This window comes from Sceloporus occidentalis, unplaced genomic scaffold (assembly GCF_023333645.1).
Source record: "Sceloporus occidentalis isolate IW3139 unplaced genomic scaffold, rSceOcc1.0.p SCAF_1, whole genome shotgun sequence".
In the NCBI taxonomy this organism is placed as follows: Eukaryota; Metazoa; Chordata; class Lepidosauria; order Squamata; family Phrynosomatidae; genus Sceloporus; species Sceloporus occidentalis.
In genome coordinates, this window is record NW_028316981.1 from 127,383,538 (window position 1) to 127,399,848 (window position 16,311).

General features: G+C 43.1%; 1 protein-coding gene across 1 annotated transcript in view; it reads left to right on the forward strand.

The window, feature by feature from the left end:
• Nucleotides 1–2,181: 2,181 nt before the first annotated feature.
• The window catches only part of SEPTIN9 (septin 9), a 339,779-nt gene continuing 325,649 nt past the window's right edge, over nucleotides 2,182–16,311 (forward strand). The window contains exon 1 of the mRNA XM_089534879.1: nucleotides 2,182–2,333. Within this exon, the coding sequence (XP_089391005.1) occupies nucleotides 2,312–2,333 (22 nt within the window). The 5' untranslated portion in view covers nucleotides 2,182–2,311. The remainder of the gene's footprint in view (nucleotides 2,334–16,311) is intronic.

Sequence of the window (16,311 nt, forward strand, 5' to 3'; positions counted from 1 at the left end):
CATGTCCAGAGGAGGACAGCCAAAATGGTGAAAGATCTGGAAACCATGCCCTATGAGGAGTGACTTAGGTAGATGGGTATGGACTTTATCACACCGGGATGGGCATCTTTATCCCATCCAGAAAGCATGATTGAAAGTGACCATGCAAAAGGCTTTCTCACTACATCACACTGATTCCATGAATATCCTGTGAATGAAGTGGAATTGTATTATTATTATTATTATTATTATTATTATTAACCTTTATCTATAAAGCGCTGTAAATTTACACAGCGCTGTACATACATTCTTTTTAATTAGATGGTTCCCTGCCCTCAGGCTTACAATCTAAAAAGACACGACACTAAAGGAGAAGGGAGTGGTGGTGGGGAAGGGGATGAGGTCCAGCAGTTCTTGTCAACCTCCAAGGCCTGAACCAAGGGAGATGGACAGGAGGGAGGACTTGGAGGAATCTTCCAATAATACAACATTAGGGGAAATGAGGGGACAATTCCACTTCATTCATGGGACAGTCACGGGATCAGCGCAATTTAGTGAGAAAGCCTTTTGTGTGTGATCATGTTCAATTGCGCTTTCTGGATGGGACAATGTCCCAATAAGTGCGATTTTGTGTGAAAGTCCTTCCCACAATTGCACAATAATGTCCACGATCACGCAATAATCATGTGATAATGTCTTATGTTGAGAATGAAGAAGAGATGGTTAAGAGGTGATATGATAGCTCTGTTTACATATTTGAAGAAATGTCATATTGAGGATGGACCAAGCTTTTTTTTTTGCAGCTTCACAAAATAGGACCTGGAGCAAACTACAGGAAAAGAGATTCCATGTAAACATTAGGAAGAACCTTCTGACAGAGTTATTTGACAGTGGAATATGCTGCCTCAGAGAGTGATGGAGTGTCCTTCTTTGGAGTTTTTTATACTGATACTGGATGGCCATCTGTTAGGGTTGCTTTGTTTGTGCCTTCCTGCATGGCAGAAGGGGGTTGAATTGTATGGCCCTTGGGGTCTTTTCCAACTCTATGATTCTATGAAATTTAAAACATTGACTATAACAATTTGAGAATACACACACACTTCAACAGTTCTGTTGCCCAGAAATTCCCCACCCTCCACTTTACCCTGAGGACTGGAGAAGATGGGCCAGGCCCTGAGTGTCTAAGGCTGATAGAATAAAACCTGGAGATGGCTTCTGTGCCTTTAATGGTTGTGTAAAAGAAAGAATTTCAGCAGGTGTAGCTTGTCATACAGTACAATCAGGTAACAAGCAACACTTGTTGAAATTCCCTCTTCTATACAACCAAAATGTACAGGAGCCATTTCCAGACTTTACTCTGGCAACCCTACCTGATACTCAAGGCCAGGCCCTGATATCTGGGAACTACATGTGCTGGGATAGGTGTTTATTTATTTATTTAAACCCCCTGCCACCGCCCCCCCCCCGCCACACACACCTGGCCCCACTGGATGCAAAGTGGCTCACAACATTCATTGTTAGAAAATAGGATCAAAACTTTAGCCTCCCATAAATAAAACATTCAGGTTAGTGCCATTGTGTAGAGTTTCAGATAACTATGCGGCAGTGTCCCACTTCCCTTCTAAGCAATGAATGCTTGCTGCATATGTATACATAGCCTCTTAAATCTATAGAATGGATCTGAGCAAGTTTGTTTGCATAATGTACAGCCTTGAGCAAACCTTTTCTTTCTGTGTGCTTTTCAAGGGGTGGGTGACAGAGGGGGAGCTCTATTTACCATAACACAGGCTGACAGGCCACAGTGTACTTTGAACTAGAGCCTACTTGCCTCTGTCTGCACTCGACTTTAACTTAAGCCAGAGAACAGACGAGAGAGCAAGTAAGCATATGGGAACCAGTGGGGTGGGAAGTCCAAAAGACTTCCCTCTCTGCACACACAGGTTAAACCTGGAGGGAATCTGGGAGGCCTGGAAGAAGCAGGAACATGTGCCAGGGCTAATTTACTCACAGAGGGAGAAAAGGTTAAAGTATTGCTGCAGCTGAGCTCTCCTCAGAGCCGCCTCCCTCAGCTTTAGCCCAGTTGGAACAACCCACAACTGTATATCAGATTAGAAAAGGTGTGTTTGAATTAATGGGAGTGCTGTGGAGTCCCTCCTCAGCTGCAACGGTGTCTGCGTGTACATGCAACGTGTAGGGGGAGTGCACTTTCCCTGCTGGAACAAAAGGATTATTAAAGCAATTGTATATTGTCTATCACCCTAGGGATTATTTGTCGGAGTAGCTTGGAGAAACTTTTACTCTCTTCCTATGTAACAGCTGAGCTAAGGGCAGCATGAAAAAGACATCGTACACAGGTGAGTGGAGGAACAGACTTGTTCAGGGGCTTTGAATTTATCCATTGGGCTCTTGTTGAGAGAGAAAGATTGGCTTGTTACTTTTGCTTTATCCTCTGTGTATTTTGGAAAGTTCAAAATTATTTAAGGAACAACAGTTGATAAAAAAGGCTCCCATGAAATGGGCATATACAATCAAAAATTCTAAACTGCAATCTGTCTGTCTGTCTGTCAATGATGTATGTTTTCCACAACTGGAGCTTTCCAGAATTTATTCTGCATGTACAGAACTTGTTTTTTTCCAACCCCATTGTAGTTATTTTCATCCAGGACAAGTTCAGGTTGGTTTGGGGTTCAAAGCATATGGTGAAAAGATGTATGAGTGAAAGGAAAAAAGCTGAAGACAAGGAAAAGTGAGTGCTGATGGCACAAGTCCCACCTACTGAACTCTGGAAGCCCTGCTCTGACTTCCTGTGGTTTTTAAGGTCTGCTTCATGCATTACAGTAAAACAAGTACACAGAGATTTAGACGTTGCTTATTTCTGCCTCTTTACATGTAAGTAATTTTGGTATGCATTTTTGCAACATGTAGATCAGAGGAAAATACACTGTAGCTTGAGATCCAGTCCTGTGGGAAAGCAGACCTGATGTGTTTATCACAAAAAAACAACAAAAAAACCCCCACTCTTTTTTATCCTTCTCTGTTTACTGTTTTAATGGAGACTTATACAGAATGGACCTGCGGATTTGTGCAAATGCAAGATGGCATATATAATCAGATTCAGACCATCTCCACTATAGGTGGTATTATAATGTACCTTATTCAGAGATTGATTTGTAATTATCATATAAGAGGATTCAGTTGCCTAGGTTTTGCATGTTTTCCTAAATTAAAGATGACATTTCTATCAATATTTGATCCTAGGTATGAGAACTCTTTTACCATTTCTATTTCTTCCTTGTCTAGGTTGAATTTGGGTAGATTCTCCGTGGTCATTATTTTTGTTTTCTTTATGTACAACAGTAAGCCTGCTTTTGCACTTCCTTGATCTTCCAGGTCTGTGGGGTTTTCTGCTACTATTGTGGTGTCATCTGCATATCTTATATTGTTGATATTCCTTCCTCCTAGTTTCATTTCTCCTTCTTCTGTGCCCAGGCCTGCTTTTCTTACAATATGTTCTGCATATAAGTTGAACAGGTAGGGTGGTAAGATGTAGCCTTGGCCGATCCCTTTGCCAATTGGGAACCATTCTGTTTCTCTGTGTTTTGTTCTGACAGTAGCCTCTTGTCCTGAGTACAGATTCCTCATCAAGACTATTTGATTTGTTGGTACTCCCATGTCTTTAAGGATGTTGCTATAGTCTATAAAGCACATGCTGATCTTTTTGAATTTCCTCATGCTCTCCATTAGCCATCATATGTTTGCATATGCCTCTTCTTTTCCTTGGACTTCTGGGATTTCTCTCTCCATGTATGGTTAGAGTCTACATTGCAGAATTTTGATCATAATTTTGCTTATATGGTAGATTAGTGCTATGGTCCTATTGTTGCTGCAGTCTTTTGTGTCTTCTTTTTTGTGGATGGGGATATATGTTAATCATTTCCAATCTCTTTGCCATCATTTTGTTTTCCATATCTGTTGACATATGTTAGTACTATAGGTGACTCTGTCAGTGTGGATTGCAGCAGTTTGATTAGGATATCATCTGTCCCTGGTGATTTGTTTTTCACTATTTCCCTTATTGCAGATTCGAGCTCACTTTTTAGAATTTGGGGTTCATCTTTGTTTCACATGTCATACATTTTAACATCTTTTTATATAACTCTTCTGTGTATTGCATCCACTATCTTTTTATTCCTTCTTGGTCTTGAACTATATTATTTTTGTTGTCATAGACTGTCCTGGTCCTTGGTTTGAAATTTCTTTTGTTGTACTAGTAGTTTTCTTTATCTTTTTTCATTAGCCTTTGTACTGTTGCATTCATGCTTCTTAGTTTGTTCCTATCTCATTTTTGTTTTGCTTCTCTTCTTTCTTTTTTTACTAGTAACATTTTATCTGTCATCCATGGTTTCTTCTCTCTCTTTTTGTCTACTGAGAGTGTCTGCATTCTCCTTTTGTTATGCCCCTGGCTTCAGACCATAGTTCTTCTGGTTCTCAGTCTATTATGCTTTGTAGCACAATTCTATTCCTTATATTGTCAATAAATTCTGATGAGATATTGTTTAGATCATATTTTGGTATGATGACTGGTTTTGTTTTCTTCTTGAGTTTTACTCTTATTTTTGATATGAGTAATCTGTGATCTGAGCCACACTCAGTGCCTGGTCTAGTCTTGGCTACCACTATGGAACTTTGCCATCTTTTACATCCAGTTATATAATCTATTTGGTTTTGGGATGGCCATCCAGTGATGTCCATGTGTATAGCCTTCTTTCTGGTTGTATGAAAAATTTCCAATGAATAGGTTGTTGGCATCACAAAAATCCATCAGATGCTCACCTGCTTCATCTCTTTTGCCTACTTTTTTTTTGTTCCTCTTTGCTTCCACCTTTGGTGTTCCAGTCTCCAATGATCAGCTTGACATCCTGTGTTGGTGTGTTGTCCGTTTCTTACTGTTCTCTCTCACAGAATCTTTCAGTTTCTTCTCGTTGTGCCTCTGTGGTTGGTACATATACTTGAATTATATTGATATTTACAGGTTTTCCATGAAGCCTTTTTGAAATGATTTGGTTTGATTTTACATTGTATCCTTTGACTTCTTTTGCCTTGAAAGGTGCATGTATAGATTTTCCTCATTTATTAATAATTATTAATAATAATAATTTGTTTTATTTATATACCGCTATTCCAAAGATCATAGCGGTGAACAGTAAGTAAGCTAATTAGCAAGTAAGCTAATTTGCCCCCAACAGTCTGGGTACTCATTTTAGCGACCTTGGAAGGATGCAAGCCTGAGTCGAGCTTGGGCCCTTTTACTGGTCTTGAACTCGCAACCTTGTGGTCTTGAGTGAATGGCTGCAGTACAGGCATTTAACCACTGCGCCACCAGGGCTCCTTATTAGACCTGAGTTTATTAAAAAATCTTAATGGGCACATGCTATACAGTTAATGTTGTTTTTGTTGTTGCTATTGTGTGCTTTCAAGTCATTTCCAACTCTGGTGTCCCAATCTGAGTTTTCTGGGACTGAGAGTGTGTGATTCACCTAAGGTCACCCAATGGGTTTCCATGATCAAGTGGGAGAATCAAACCCTGATCTCCAGAGTTGCAGTCCAGTGCTCAAACCACTGTGCCATGCTGGGCCTCTATGCAACTGTGGCAGATGCTTAATGTATCAGTCTCATTGACATGTTGAGTGGCTGCCCCTTATACATCACTAGCTCGCTTTTTGTCGGCACAAGGGAGCTGTGCGTTGTCTCAGTTTTCAGCCCTGAAATCTCTGGACTTGGCAATGAGAAGGCTGGAGTGATTCCCCCACCTTGTGTCAGAGGGAGGTGATGGAGGAGAGGAATATTTATTTTTCATTTTCAGTGTGCCATGAAACAATTATTTGAAATGGTATGGGGGTTTTTTAAGTGGTGAATATGCTTTTCACTCCGTGCCTGCTGGCCTTCTTCTGCCCCCCCCCCCCCCCATCATAAAGTGTGTAGGCATTCCAGTTTTGAAGTTATTTGATTGGCAAAATAAAAGGGTACTTTTCAGAATACATATTTGCTGTATATTTGAGTCCAGTGTTTACTTACCAATGTTTACTTTTCATGGGCCTGTTACAGACAGCCAAAATAAAGCTGCTTCGAGTCACAGTGGAGGTATTGTGTTTCAATGATGCATGTGTCCTACGAGTCCAGAAGCCACACCAAAGCCACGCTCCAGTCCTTAGGGCTGGAGCATGGCTTTGGTGCGACTTCTGGACTCTTAGGACGCATGCATCATTGAAACACAATACCTCCAGTGTGACTTGAAGCAGCTTTATTTTGGCTGTCTGTAACAGGCCATGGTGTAGGTGAGAGCTGTGGAGTAGGAGCCATCATCGTATACCACAGTGTTAGTGTCAGAAACTAGACTTTCTTTCAAACTATTTTGTAAGTTGGCTTGGAACTCATGTTGAGAGAAAGATGGGGTATAAAATAAATGAATGAACAAATAAATAGGCTGTGGTTAAAGTAATCCATGATATAGTCATGGCTTCCAATATCAGCATTTTTTCATATTTCTGGTAGCATCCTACCGGGATAGATGGACAGTCTGGTGAGAAGTTGTACAATGAAGCGGACACTGTATCATGCATGGTGTGCACCATAGTCTTCTATTTGTCACCTACAATAACACTGATCTCATTTTCCCTTTCCTTGTCATGCAGTCTAACAGGGATCTCTACTGTTGTTATGATGCTACTTTCTGGTATCATTTATACTAACAATGATCCATTTAAAAAGAGAACATGCTCATTGGGCATAACCAGGGTTACCAGTAGGCGTTTTGAAGAGGGGGAGGTGAACTGGTAAAGTCATGCCCCATTTGTGAGCTTACATGGCATCTGCGACTAGATTGACATCTTACCATTTTAAATTTCTCACAGTGCCTCTGAATGACACAGTTGTGATGCTGAGAGCATTATGGTAGAATATAAAATGGCAGTTTGCCATCTTAGCCTCTAGCTGCAGGGGAAACACAGTGTCTTTCCTCCAAACTCCCTCCTGTGCTGCTACTACTTTGTGGGTTATTCAGATGTATATTTGCTTCCTGAAGCAGCTCTACATGAAAATACAGAGGGACAGTTGGGATTCAGTCACCCACATTTTCACACAGGGGCACTGAATCCATTATTTTAACCAAAGTACAGTACAGTCTGATTACCACAATAGCCCATGATGTAGCTGACTCCACTGAATCTCCAAGCCAGGTGATTTCTACATTTCATCATGTCAGCCATAAAACAGAACCAAAGTCTAATGCAACATTTTGACTTCATACACAATATATAAACTGGCAAGATATCTTCAGCATTCCACACTGATAAAAAAAAATTAAGTCAGCAAAAAACTAATATTTTTCTTCTTCTGTGTGAATAAGGGCCCAGCCTATCCCTGGTAGCTACTGAACTGTACATGACCCTGTGAAATTTCCTAGAAAGAAATCCCACATGGCTATAGCAAACAAGATTGTGTGAAGGCCCCGGTGGTTGCTAGGAGCAACACCAACATGTCCACTCAGTTGGTAGCTGATCTTCTCTTTTTTAGCTATCATGACACCTTGGCTGTTGAATCAATATTCCCTCTCTTCCTCCCCGTTTATTAGTGCACAGGGAATTTTATTCTGGTAGTTCAGGAACTGACACTAAGACTCATTATTTATCCAAGTGACATGAATAGAGGGAGATGTAGACAGTCTTTCACTGTTTTCTGAGCATCACTGGATGCTCATGGGCCTCTCTGGTTATTAGAAGAGAGCACACTGTAATACAGCCCCAGATTTATTGCACGTTTTGGCAAACAGAACACTATGATCTCACAACTGTCTTCAAAGCCAGAAATGACAGTAACTCTTCAAAGAAAAGCAAGGCTGTATTAAGCTGCAGAGGCAGTGGGGTTAGGGCACAGCCAGAATATGGTGTGTGTGTGTGCTCATTCATGTTGGCTGTTGACTTATGGCAACCCTATGACTTTCCTAGGGTTCACTTAGGCAATGAATAATCAGAGGTGGTTTTGCTGCCATATTCTTCCTGTGAAATACAGTTGGCCCCTTTATCCACGGGGTATCCATTCCAGACCCACCTGCTGATACCAAAATCCACGGATGCTCAAGTTCCCTTATCCTCGATGGTGGTGCATGCGTGAGGCTCTGCCACCACTAGGGATAAAGGGGTGGGTTGGGTGGGGGGAGGTTAACATAGGGCTCACAGCAGGCTAGTGGAGAGCTCCCAGCAAGGTGATGGGAGGGCAGTGGCGAAGGCAGGGAGGGGGAGGCCCAACCTCTCTGCTCCTTTCCAGGTGACAGTGCACCCTGGGAGCCATCTCCCTGCTCTTTCTCACTCTCCAGCAGTGGCGGCGGCGGTGGCAGCGGTGAACTCCTGAAGCAGAGGGCACCTCGGAAGGGAGGAAGGAAGGAAGAAGGAAGGATGGCAGCTCTGCCTGCCACCGCCTCCCTTGTTGACCCCCTCCTCTGGCTTCTGCCAGTCTCCTGAAGGGGGTGGCACTTTTGGCTGGAAAGCAAGGAGGCCAGCCTTGGAGGAAGAGACTGGCAGGAAGTAGAGGAGGTGATCACCAAGAGAGGTGGTGGTGAGGGCAGCAGGCAGGGTTGTCATTCTTTCTTCTTCCTTACTCCCTTCCAAGGGGCCTTCTACCTGGAAGGGGACCCAGGAGGTCGCTGCCGCCAGCTCAAGAAAGCATGGAGAAGCAGGGAGATGGCTTCCAGGATGCACTGCCACCCAGAGGGGAGCAGAGTAGTCAGGCCCCCCCCCCATGCTTGCTACTACCCTCCCATCAGCCCACTGAGAGCTCTATGCTGAGGCCCTCCCCACCTAGCCCACCCACCCATTCCTTTGTCCCCAATGTTAGCACAGCCTCATGCACGTGCTGCTATTCGAGACAATGCAGGCTTGCTGTCCATGGGTATTAAAATTTGTGGATTGCAACTCTGCAGATACCGAGGACCAACTGTGTAGCCTCCAGCACCTGCCATTCATTGGCAGTCTCCCATCCAATAGGCTGACCCTGCCGATTTTCCAAAAACAGATGGGATCTGGTGCCTTTAGGGTATTTAGACCAGTGTCAAAAGGCTTGTGCAGTTTTTTCTGAAACTTTTGGAAGCAAAGGCGTTTATCACACTGAGGTTATTGGAGCTAAGATCAGGGGTGAGTGCGGGTTATAACGCTGTGTATTTTCACACCTGGTTCCTTTCAATGGGAGCTGTTTGTGTGGTGCTTCTGCGGGGCTTCCAAACTGAATCTTTACTGGCTCCTCATTTTGGCGAGTTCACTAAATAAGTGTATTGATGGGATTCACATTGAGGCTCGGTTCGAACTCACTACGGATTGGTCTGGTGTGGAATTCCAATTTGCTTGTGCTCTTGAACACCACTGCAAAACCCCTGGGTTGCAAATTTCCCATGATGCCGTGCTGCATTTTTGCCCCATTTGCCTCCGGTGCTCCCCCCTGAATGAATGCATTCACGTTTTAACGTGGACAGGAGACATGCTGGCGAGGAGGGGGGAGATTGGGGGGAGAGAGAAAGGGAAAGGGAAAAGAGGGGAGCAAAGAGAGAGAGAGTGGAGTTAGTAAAGTTTCTAAAGGACTCTTTGGGGGTGGGGGGCAGGATGTCCTCCAAAGTGGGGCCAAGGTGGAGGCAGGATTTACTTCCAAGTAGAACTGCAGTTTCTACATTGGTTATTTTTGCAGTGAAAGAAATTTATTATTATTATTATTATTATTAAAAATTTTACTGCATAACAACAACAACAACAACAACAACAACAACAATTTTGCCAGTGGGTGATACACTTGGATGAAGCAGAGAGCATTTAGAGATAGGTGACATTCCCTATCCTTCACATGAGGCTAGGGATGGAGATCCAGATGACAGATCTGAAGAGAAAGAAAAAGGAGGCTGGAGGCAGAGATGGCACTCCCAGAATTCCATAGCCTCGAGCCAAGCACCCCACAACAAACTCCAACTCTGATATTAATAATAATAATAATAATAATAATAATAATAATTTATTTTAAAATAATAATAATAATTTTAAAAATAATATTAATATTAATAATGATTTAAGTTATTAGTTTGCTGAGGCACCAGAGTTCTCTGGCAGAGAAGGCTCAATGTCTCAGGACACTGCAGTTCCCAGAATTCCATAGCACTGAGCCAGGACAGTTAAACTGGAGTTAAACCAGATTATCTCCCCAGTGTGGATGCAACCTAAGAGAAGGCAACTGCTACAAAGGGAAGGAGAGATGTACATGGAATAGATGAGGAGAATGACAAGAGGATAGATGTAGATGTGGAGGGGCTCTGACACAGAGGACCCTTTGAATTTGGCTGCCAGGAATGGGAAACTAGAAGGGAGGAAGAAAGGGGAAGCTGTCATTCCCGTGAAAGTGAAGCCAGGCTCCCTTTTTCACCCCGGAAGTGCAAAGGTTCAGGATGCGTCCAGAGCCCCACTGAGCATGCACAAGGGTCCCAATTCGAATTGTTGAATCCCCATGGTATGCACCGGTGTGGAAATACAATTTACACTCACTCCGCTTTGCCTGAATCCGCATCACGTGATTTCCTTGGATTCAATTCCCCCTCGATTTGGAAGGGCAACAGATGGGCAATCAGGTGTGATAAAACAGTCACGTTATAATGTCAATTCGCATAGTTCAACTCGCACTCCCCCCTGATCTTAGCTCCAATAACCTCAATGTGATAAACTCCAAAGACACACTTCCAGTGATGTAGTCAACTGACTTGGACTCAAGTCACTTCAGGGATTCACCCTGGACTTGACTCAGCAATAAATGATGCACTGACTCAACTCAGCTCACTGATTTGCTGGTATCATTCCCTTTGAGCAACAAGCAAAACTCACTCCAAGAGGGGCACGTTTCTTGGAGAGGAAAAGCAAATGCATTAGGCAACATGCTTGAAGTGAAAGGATCCTTCTATCTAAAGCTTTTCAAAAGCTCTGAATTCTTGCAAATACCCATCAAAGTCTGCATGCATGAGAGTTTTATATTTTTAGTAACTTGACCATTATTTTCCTAATGTCCTGTACGGTTTAGACTCAGACTATCTATGTTCTAAAACACACTGCAGAAATAATCCAGTCTAAGACCGCTTTAACTGCCCTGGTTCAGTCTTAGTTTGCCATGGCACCAGATCTCTCTGACAGAGAAGACTAAATGTCTCACAAAACTACAGTTCCCAGAACTCTCTAGCACTGAGCCAGGGCAGTTAAAGAGGTCTCAAATGCTTGAGTTTTAAGATCCTTTAGGGAGGATTTTCCCTCTGTCCCACTACTGTCTTAGTCCTGTCTGGTGAGGACACAGGACTTTCTTGGTGGCTGCTCCCAGGTTGTGGGTCTCTTTTCCTTGGGAGTCTACGCTGGCCTCCATTCTGCTCTTTAGCAAGGATGTAAAGATCTATTCATTTAAAGAGACATTCAGTGATTAATATGATAGCTTGTTTGTTCTAACTTTTTTATAATCAGGGTTTTAATGCCTGTCTTGTTTTAGAATTATTATATACTGCTTTAGCTCATATGTCAAGAGAGAGGTAAAGTATAAATTAAACAAACTGAGGGGCTGGACAGATGGGCAGAAAGGGGTGGTGAGACACTGCCGTTCTGCCCTGGATGGAGGCCGCAGCAACTAAATGCCTTGGCCTCTGGGAGGCCTAAAAAGAACCTGCTCCCAGTGGGTTCTTTTTAGGCTGCGCATGGAGTGCCATTGGCATGCTCACATGCCATGATGACATTTGCCCAGCACGGTGCTGTTTGGACACTTTGCCGTGCCCTGGTGGCGCAGTGGGTAAATGCCTGTACTGCAGCCATTCACTCGAAACCACAAGATTGCGAGTTCAAGACCAGCAAAAGGGCCCAAGCTCGACTCAGGCTTGCATCCTTCCGAGGTCGCTAAAATGAGTACCCAGACTGTTGGGGGCAAATTAGCTTACTTGCTAATTAGCTTACTTGCTGTTCACCGCTATGATCTTTGGAATAGCGGTATATAAATAAAACAAATTATTATCATTATTATTATAACATGCCCTGCTTGTATGGGGGCATGCCAAAGTGGCGCCCAGGGTGAGAGTGTAAACTGTAACATCCTTCTGGCAGGGCTTCCTCTCTCTCACCTCCGTCCTTTAATTTCTGTCCAACATTCAGCTGCATGCATTATCACATCCACCCACCGCTGTGACCACATCTCTCCTGTGTTGGCATCCCTTCACTGGCTCCCCCTCCCTTTCCGCATTCAGTATAAGCTCCTGCTGTCGACATTTAAAGCCCTCGATGGGCTGGCCCCTCCCTACTTATCAGACCTTATTTCCCCTCACCTTCCCACTAGGGCCCTCCGTTCTGGTAGTCAAGGTCTGCTGTCCCAGCCCAGGATTTCCTCTGCCCCATCTCGGATTCGCCCCTTTTCAGTCGCTGCCCCTCACTCCTGGAACCTTCTTCCCCTGCGAACAAGAGCCATCACTTCTTTAACCAGCTTCAAAATGGAGTTGAAGACCATCCTGTTCAGGGCAGCGTTCCCAGGCATTGCATAATTGTCACTTGCTATTTGATGTTCTTTTGTTGCCTGTTTTATTGAATCATTTCTTATATTGCTATGTATTCTATATGTTTTATCCTACTAGAGAGGCCCCTTCCCCACCACCACTCCTTTTGTGTTGTGTCTTTTTAGATTGTAAGCCTGAGGGCAGGGAACCGTCCAATTAAAAAGATTGTATGTATAGCGCTATGTAACTTTACAGCGCTTTATAAATAAAGGTTAATAATAATAATAATAATAATAACCCCCATGCACCCCTAGTTCGAGCCCAGGCTGAGGCAAAGAGCCTGTCTGTCAAGCCCCTGAGTTATTAAACTTTGGCTATGTAATTATGGCACGTTACAGACTGCCCCTTTGAGGCGGCCTGTACCCGCCCCTTTCCCCGATGGATCGGGGCCTCAGTTGCCACAGCGGCAGCCCTGAGGTCCCAATCCACTGCTTTTCCAGGCCGCGGGGAAGTGGCAAAAGGCCGCTTCCTGCGGCCTGGAAAGGGGTGTCCTTGGGGCTTCAAGCCCCAAGGACACCCTGACAGCAGCGGGGGAAAAGAGAAAGGGGCTGCTCGGCCCCTTTCTCTTTTGTGTTGCTGGTGCAGCCATGTAAAGGCTGCGCCAGCGACACAAATGAAGGAAGGAGCTCCATTTTGGAGCTCCTTCCTGCGCCGCGGAAAGGGCGCCACAGGCGCCCTTCCACAGTGCCAGGATTTTACATCCGCGCCACCTCGTTTGGAGGTGGCACGGATGTGAGATCCTAATGGCGGCGCCCATGTAGAATGGGCGCCGCCATTTTGTACGTACTGTGTACGTACTAGGGTTGGGGGCATCTGAAAGAGTATGCACTAAAAGGCCCTTCTGGAAAGGGCCTATATTGGGGATAGTAAGGCAAGTATGGTGTAAGGAAAGCAAAGTTTCTGTCAAGTTTTCCTGCATGACGAAATTTGTGCAACTCACACCAAGCTACCTTTCAATTCTTTTTTTTTTGGCATATGTTCAGTATGATCTCTAAATCCTTTTTAGCAGTTTTGTTACCTAATCAGTGGCTATTCTTGTGACTTTTACTCCTTGCCATCGCATTTTAAAACTGTTGTTACAGTATTCTGTTTTGTTTTCAGTTTCAGCCTCCCATCTACAAACTTCACTGTGAATGCTAGCTACCTCTTCAGAATTGTGCATGGTCAATGTACAATTTGTGACAATTAAAAATGGATTCAGTGTACTATTAACTTACTCAAGAATTAAAATTTCCTCATGCATTAAAGCTAAAGGCATATAGCTTAGTGGCAGAGCATAGGTTGCATGTATAGACTAGAGAGTCCTGGGCATCTTTCAACATTAAAATTGGAGGTAGCAAGATTGCAGAAATTTCAGCTTAATATTCTGGAAAGTCATCTGACTGGTTAAAGTGTTTGAGTGGTTAAAGTGTTTGACTGCAATTTGGGAGTTCATGTTCATCCCCATTAATCCAGGAAACTCACTGACTGATCCAAGGCCAGCTACACTCTCTCAGTTTAGGATACCTCATAGGGGAATTGTAAAGGTTTTGTGAATACGTATGCTCACTGAGCTCATAGGAGAAAAGGTGGGCTATAAACAGAACTAATAACCATGAGTGATACTGAAATAGATGGATTTAAGGTCTAACGTTCTTTTGAGTGGCTTTATATGCTTATAGTTGATATATGTTGTGTAAACCACATGTTGACAGTGAGGGGCCACATGCTTATAATCACATCCAAAGGGTAGCTGAGACACTATAAAGATAAATGCTATTCACTAGAATTCTAGATTGGCTATTTAGTTATTATTTTTTATTTATTTACAGTATTTATACCCTGCCCTTCAGTCCTAAAGTCTCTCAGAGCGGCTTACAATTATTATTATTTTTAATTAGATGGTTCCCTGCCCACAGGCTTACAATCTAAAAAGACACGACACAAAAGGAGAAGGGAATGGTGGTAGGGAAGGGAATCAGATCTAGCAGTTCTTCTGTCCCTCTGAGGCCTGGACCAAGGAAGATGGACTGGAGGGAGGGCTCTGCTTCTTCAAGGCACTTGGAAGGCAGAGGTCCAAGTAGGAGTAGAACAAGCAGCTTCTGCTTCCCCCTGGCCCCAGATAGTCACTGTGGTCCTCCCATTCTCTCTGCTGTGATGTTTTGTGCTCTTCTCTCCCTCAGAGTCCACAGCAATGGCAGTTGGCATGGAAGGAGGGTGCCTCACCAGCAGTTAGGGAGATGTAACTCAGTGATATGCCTTGGAAAGACCCCAATCCACCTTAAGAGCCAGCAGATGGATTGGGTGAAGGATTTTATGAATCAGTGACTGCAATATTGAATACCAGCCATAGCATGCAGCTCCCATATTTTCTGGTACCTCTTTTTTTGAGGTAACTTTTCTTCTCTACAGTGCTTCAACAGACATGCTGCATGGATGTGCACAGTTCTGGGCCTGACATCTTAAAAATTCCAGCTGTTGCCTTTGCAGAGTTTGCCACTGATCCCTTCATGATTAATTATTGTGTGACAAATGCTTCTGAAATGCAAGGGAAATCTGTAGCAACTGTTAAATGCTATATACGATTGTAAAATTAATGGCTACTTATTTTCTAGCCGGTGTTGATCACTAAAAACAGTAATTCATAGCAGCTAGACTTCTAGCCACAATAGTTGTCTTTCATGTCTCAATGGGCTGGTTAAGTACCATCCATGAATGGAATTCCTGATTAGTCATAGCTTGGTATTATTATTATTATTATTATTATTATTATTTATATCCCATCTTCTTCCCGGTACAGGGATACAAGGCAGCTTTACATTGGTAAAGTGCCAATTCCAGCTTACTCATCACATTGCTGAGGAGCTTGCAGTTAAACCAGTTAAACTTCCTGAAGCTGGGAGACTTCATTGATGCTTTTTATTGGTTCTAATAAAAATACATTTTCCAAGCTACACCATTATGTTGATATGAAATTTAATATAATGATACTCAACACAGGAAACTTGTTAACTACAGTTAAGTTTTTCTGTTTGGAATCCCGTTTGCAGGTGCTATGGAAGTATAACACCTAATGCACCCTAAGCAAATAAAAATATATCAACACATCACAACAATTACATTCCTGTTCCCCTAATCCATAGGACATATGAAGAATAAAAACATCCACTAAACCAGCTAGGTAACAGAGCTCTGAAGCCAGTAAAGGGGGGGGGGGGGGAGTCTCAGTTGACAAAAGTTATAAATTAGGCTCAGAAGGGAACAAATGGTGCAACATTTTTACTGAAATCTTTCTTGCAGCCATTAAAAAAGAAATGATTACAAATAAATAAGCTGTTGCTTTATTTCTTCTGAAACTGTGTGAATATAGGGCATTGAATGAGGGTAAATAATGCTGTCACCTTGCTGAAGTGAAGTAGGTCTGATTCTTGTCATCATCTGGGTGGCAGATTTCAAGGGAACCCCATACGTGTTCCACACTGACTACCATGATGAAAGAAAGGTATATGTACTGACTCTACAACCTTTAAGAAGATCTTATTCTTGTACAAAGAAAAAGGAAGAATGGCAGGTGTTCATTGTAAGATTTGTTATGTAACGGTCAGGTTTTCCAGCCTAAAGGACAGTGTTATCATTTAGTAAATAAAACTAACTCTTGATCCTTCCCTTGTTTAGGAATTTCAGAGGTGGGGAATTTAAATCTGTGGCATAATGGGGCACTGAATTTCAGGTAGTGGACAGAAGCTGCCTCTAGGGCT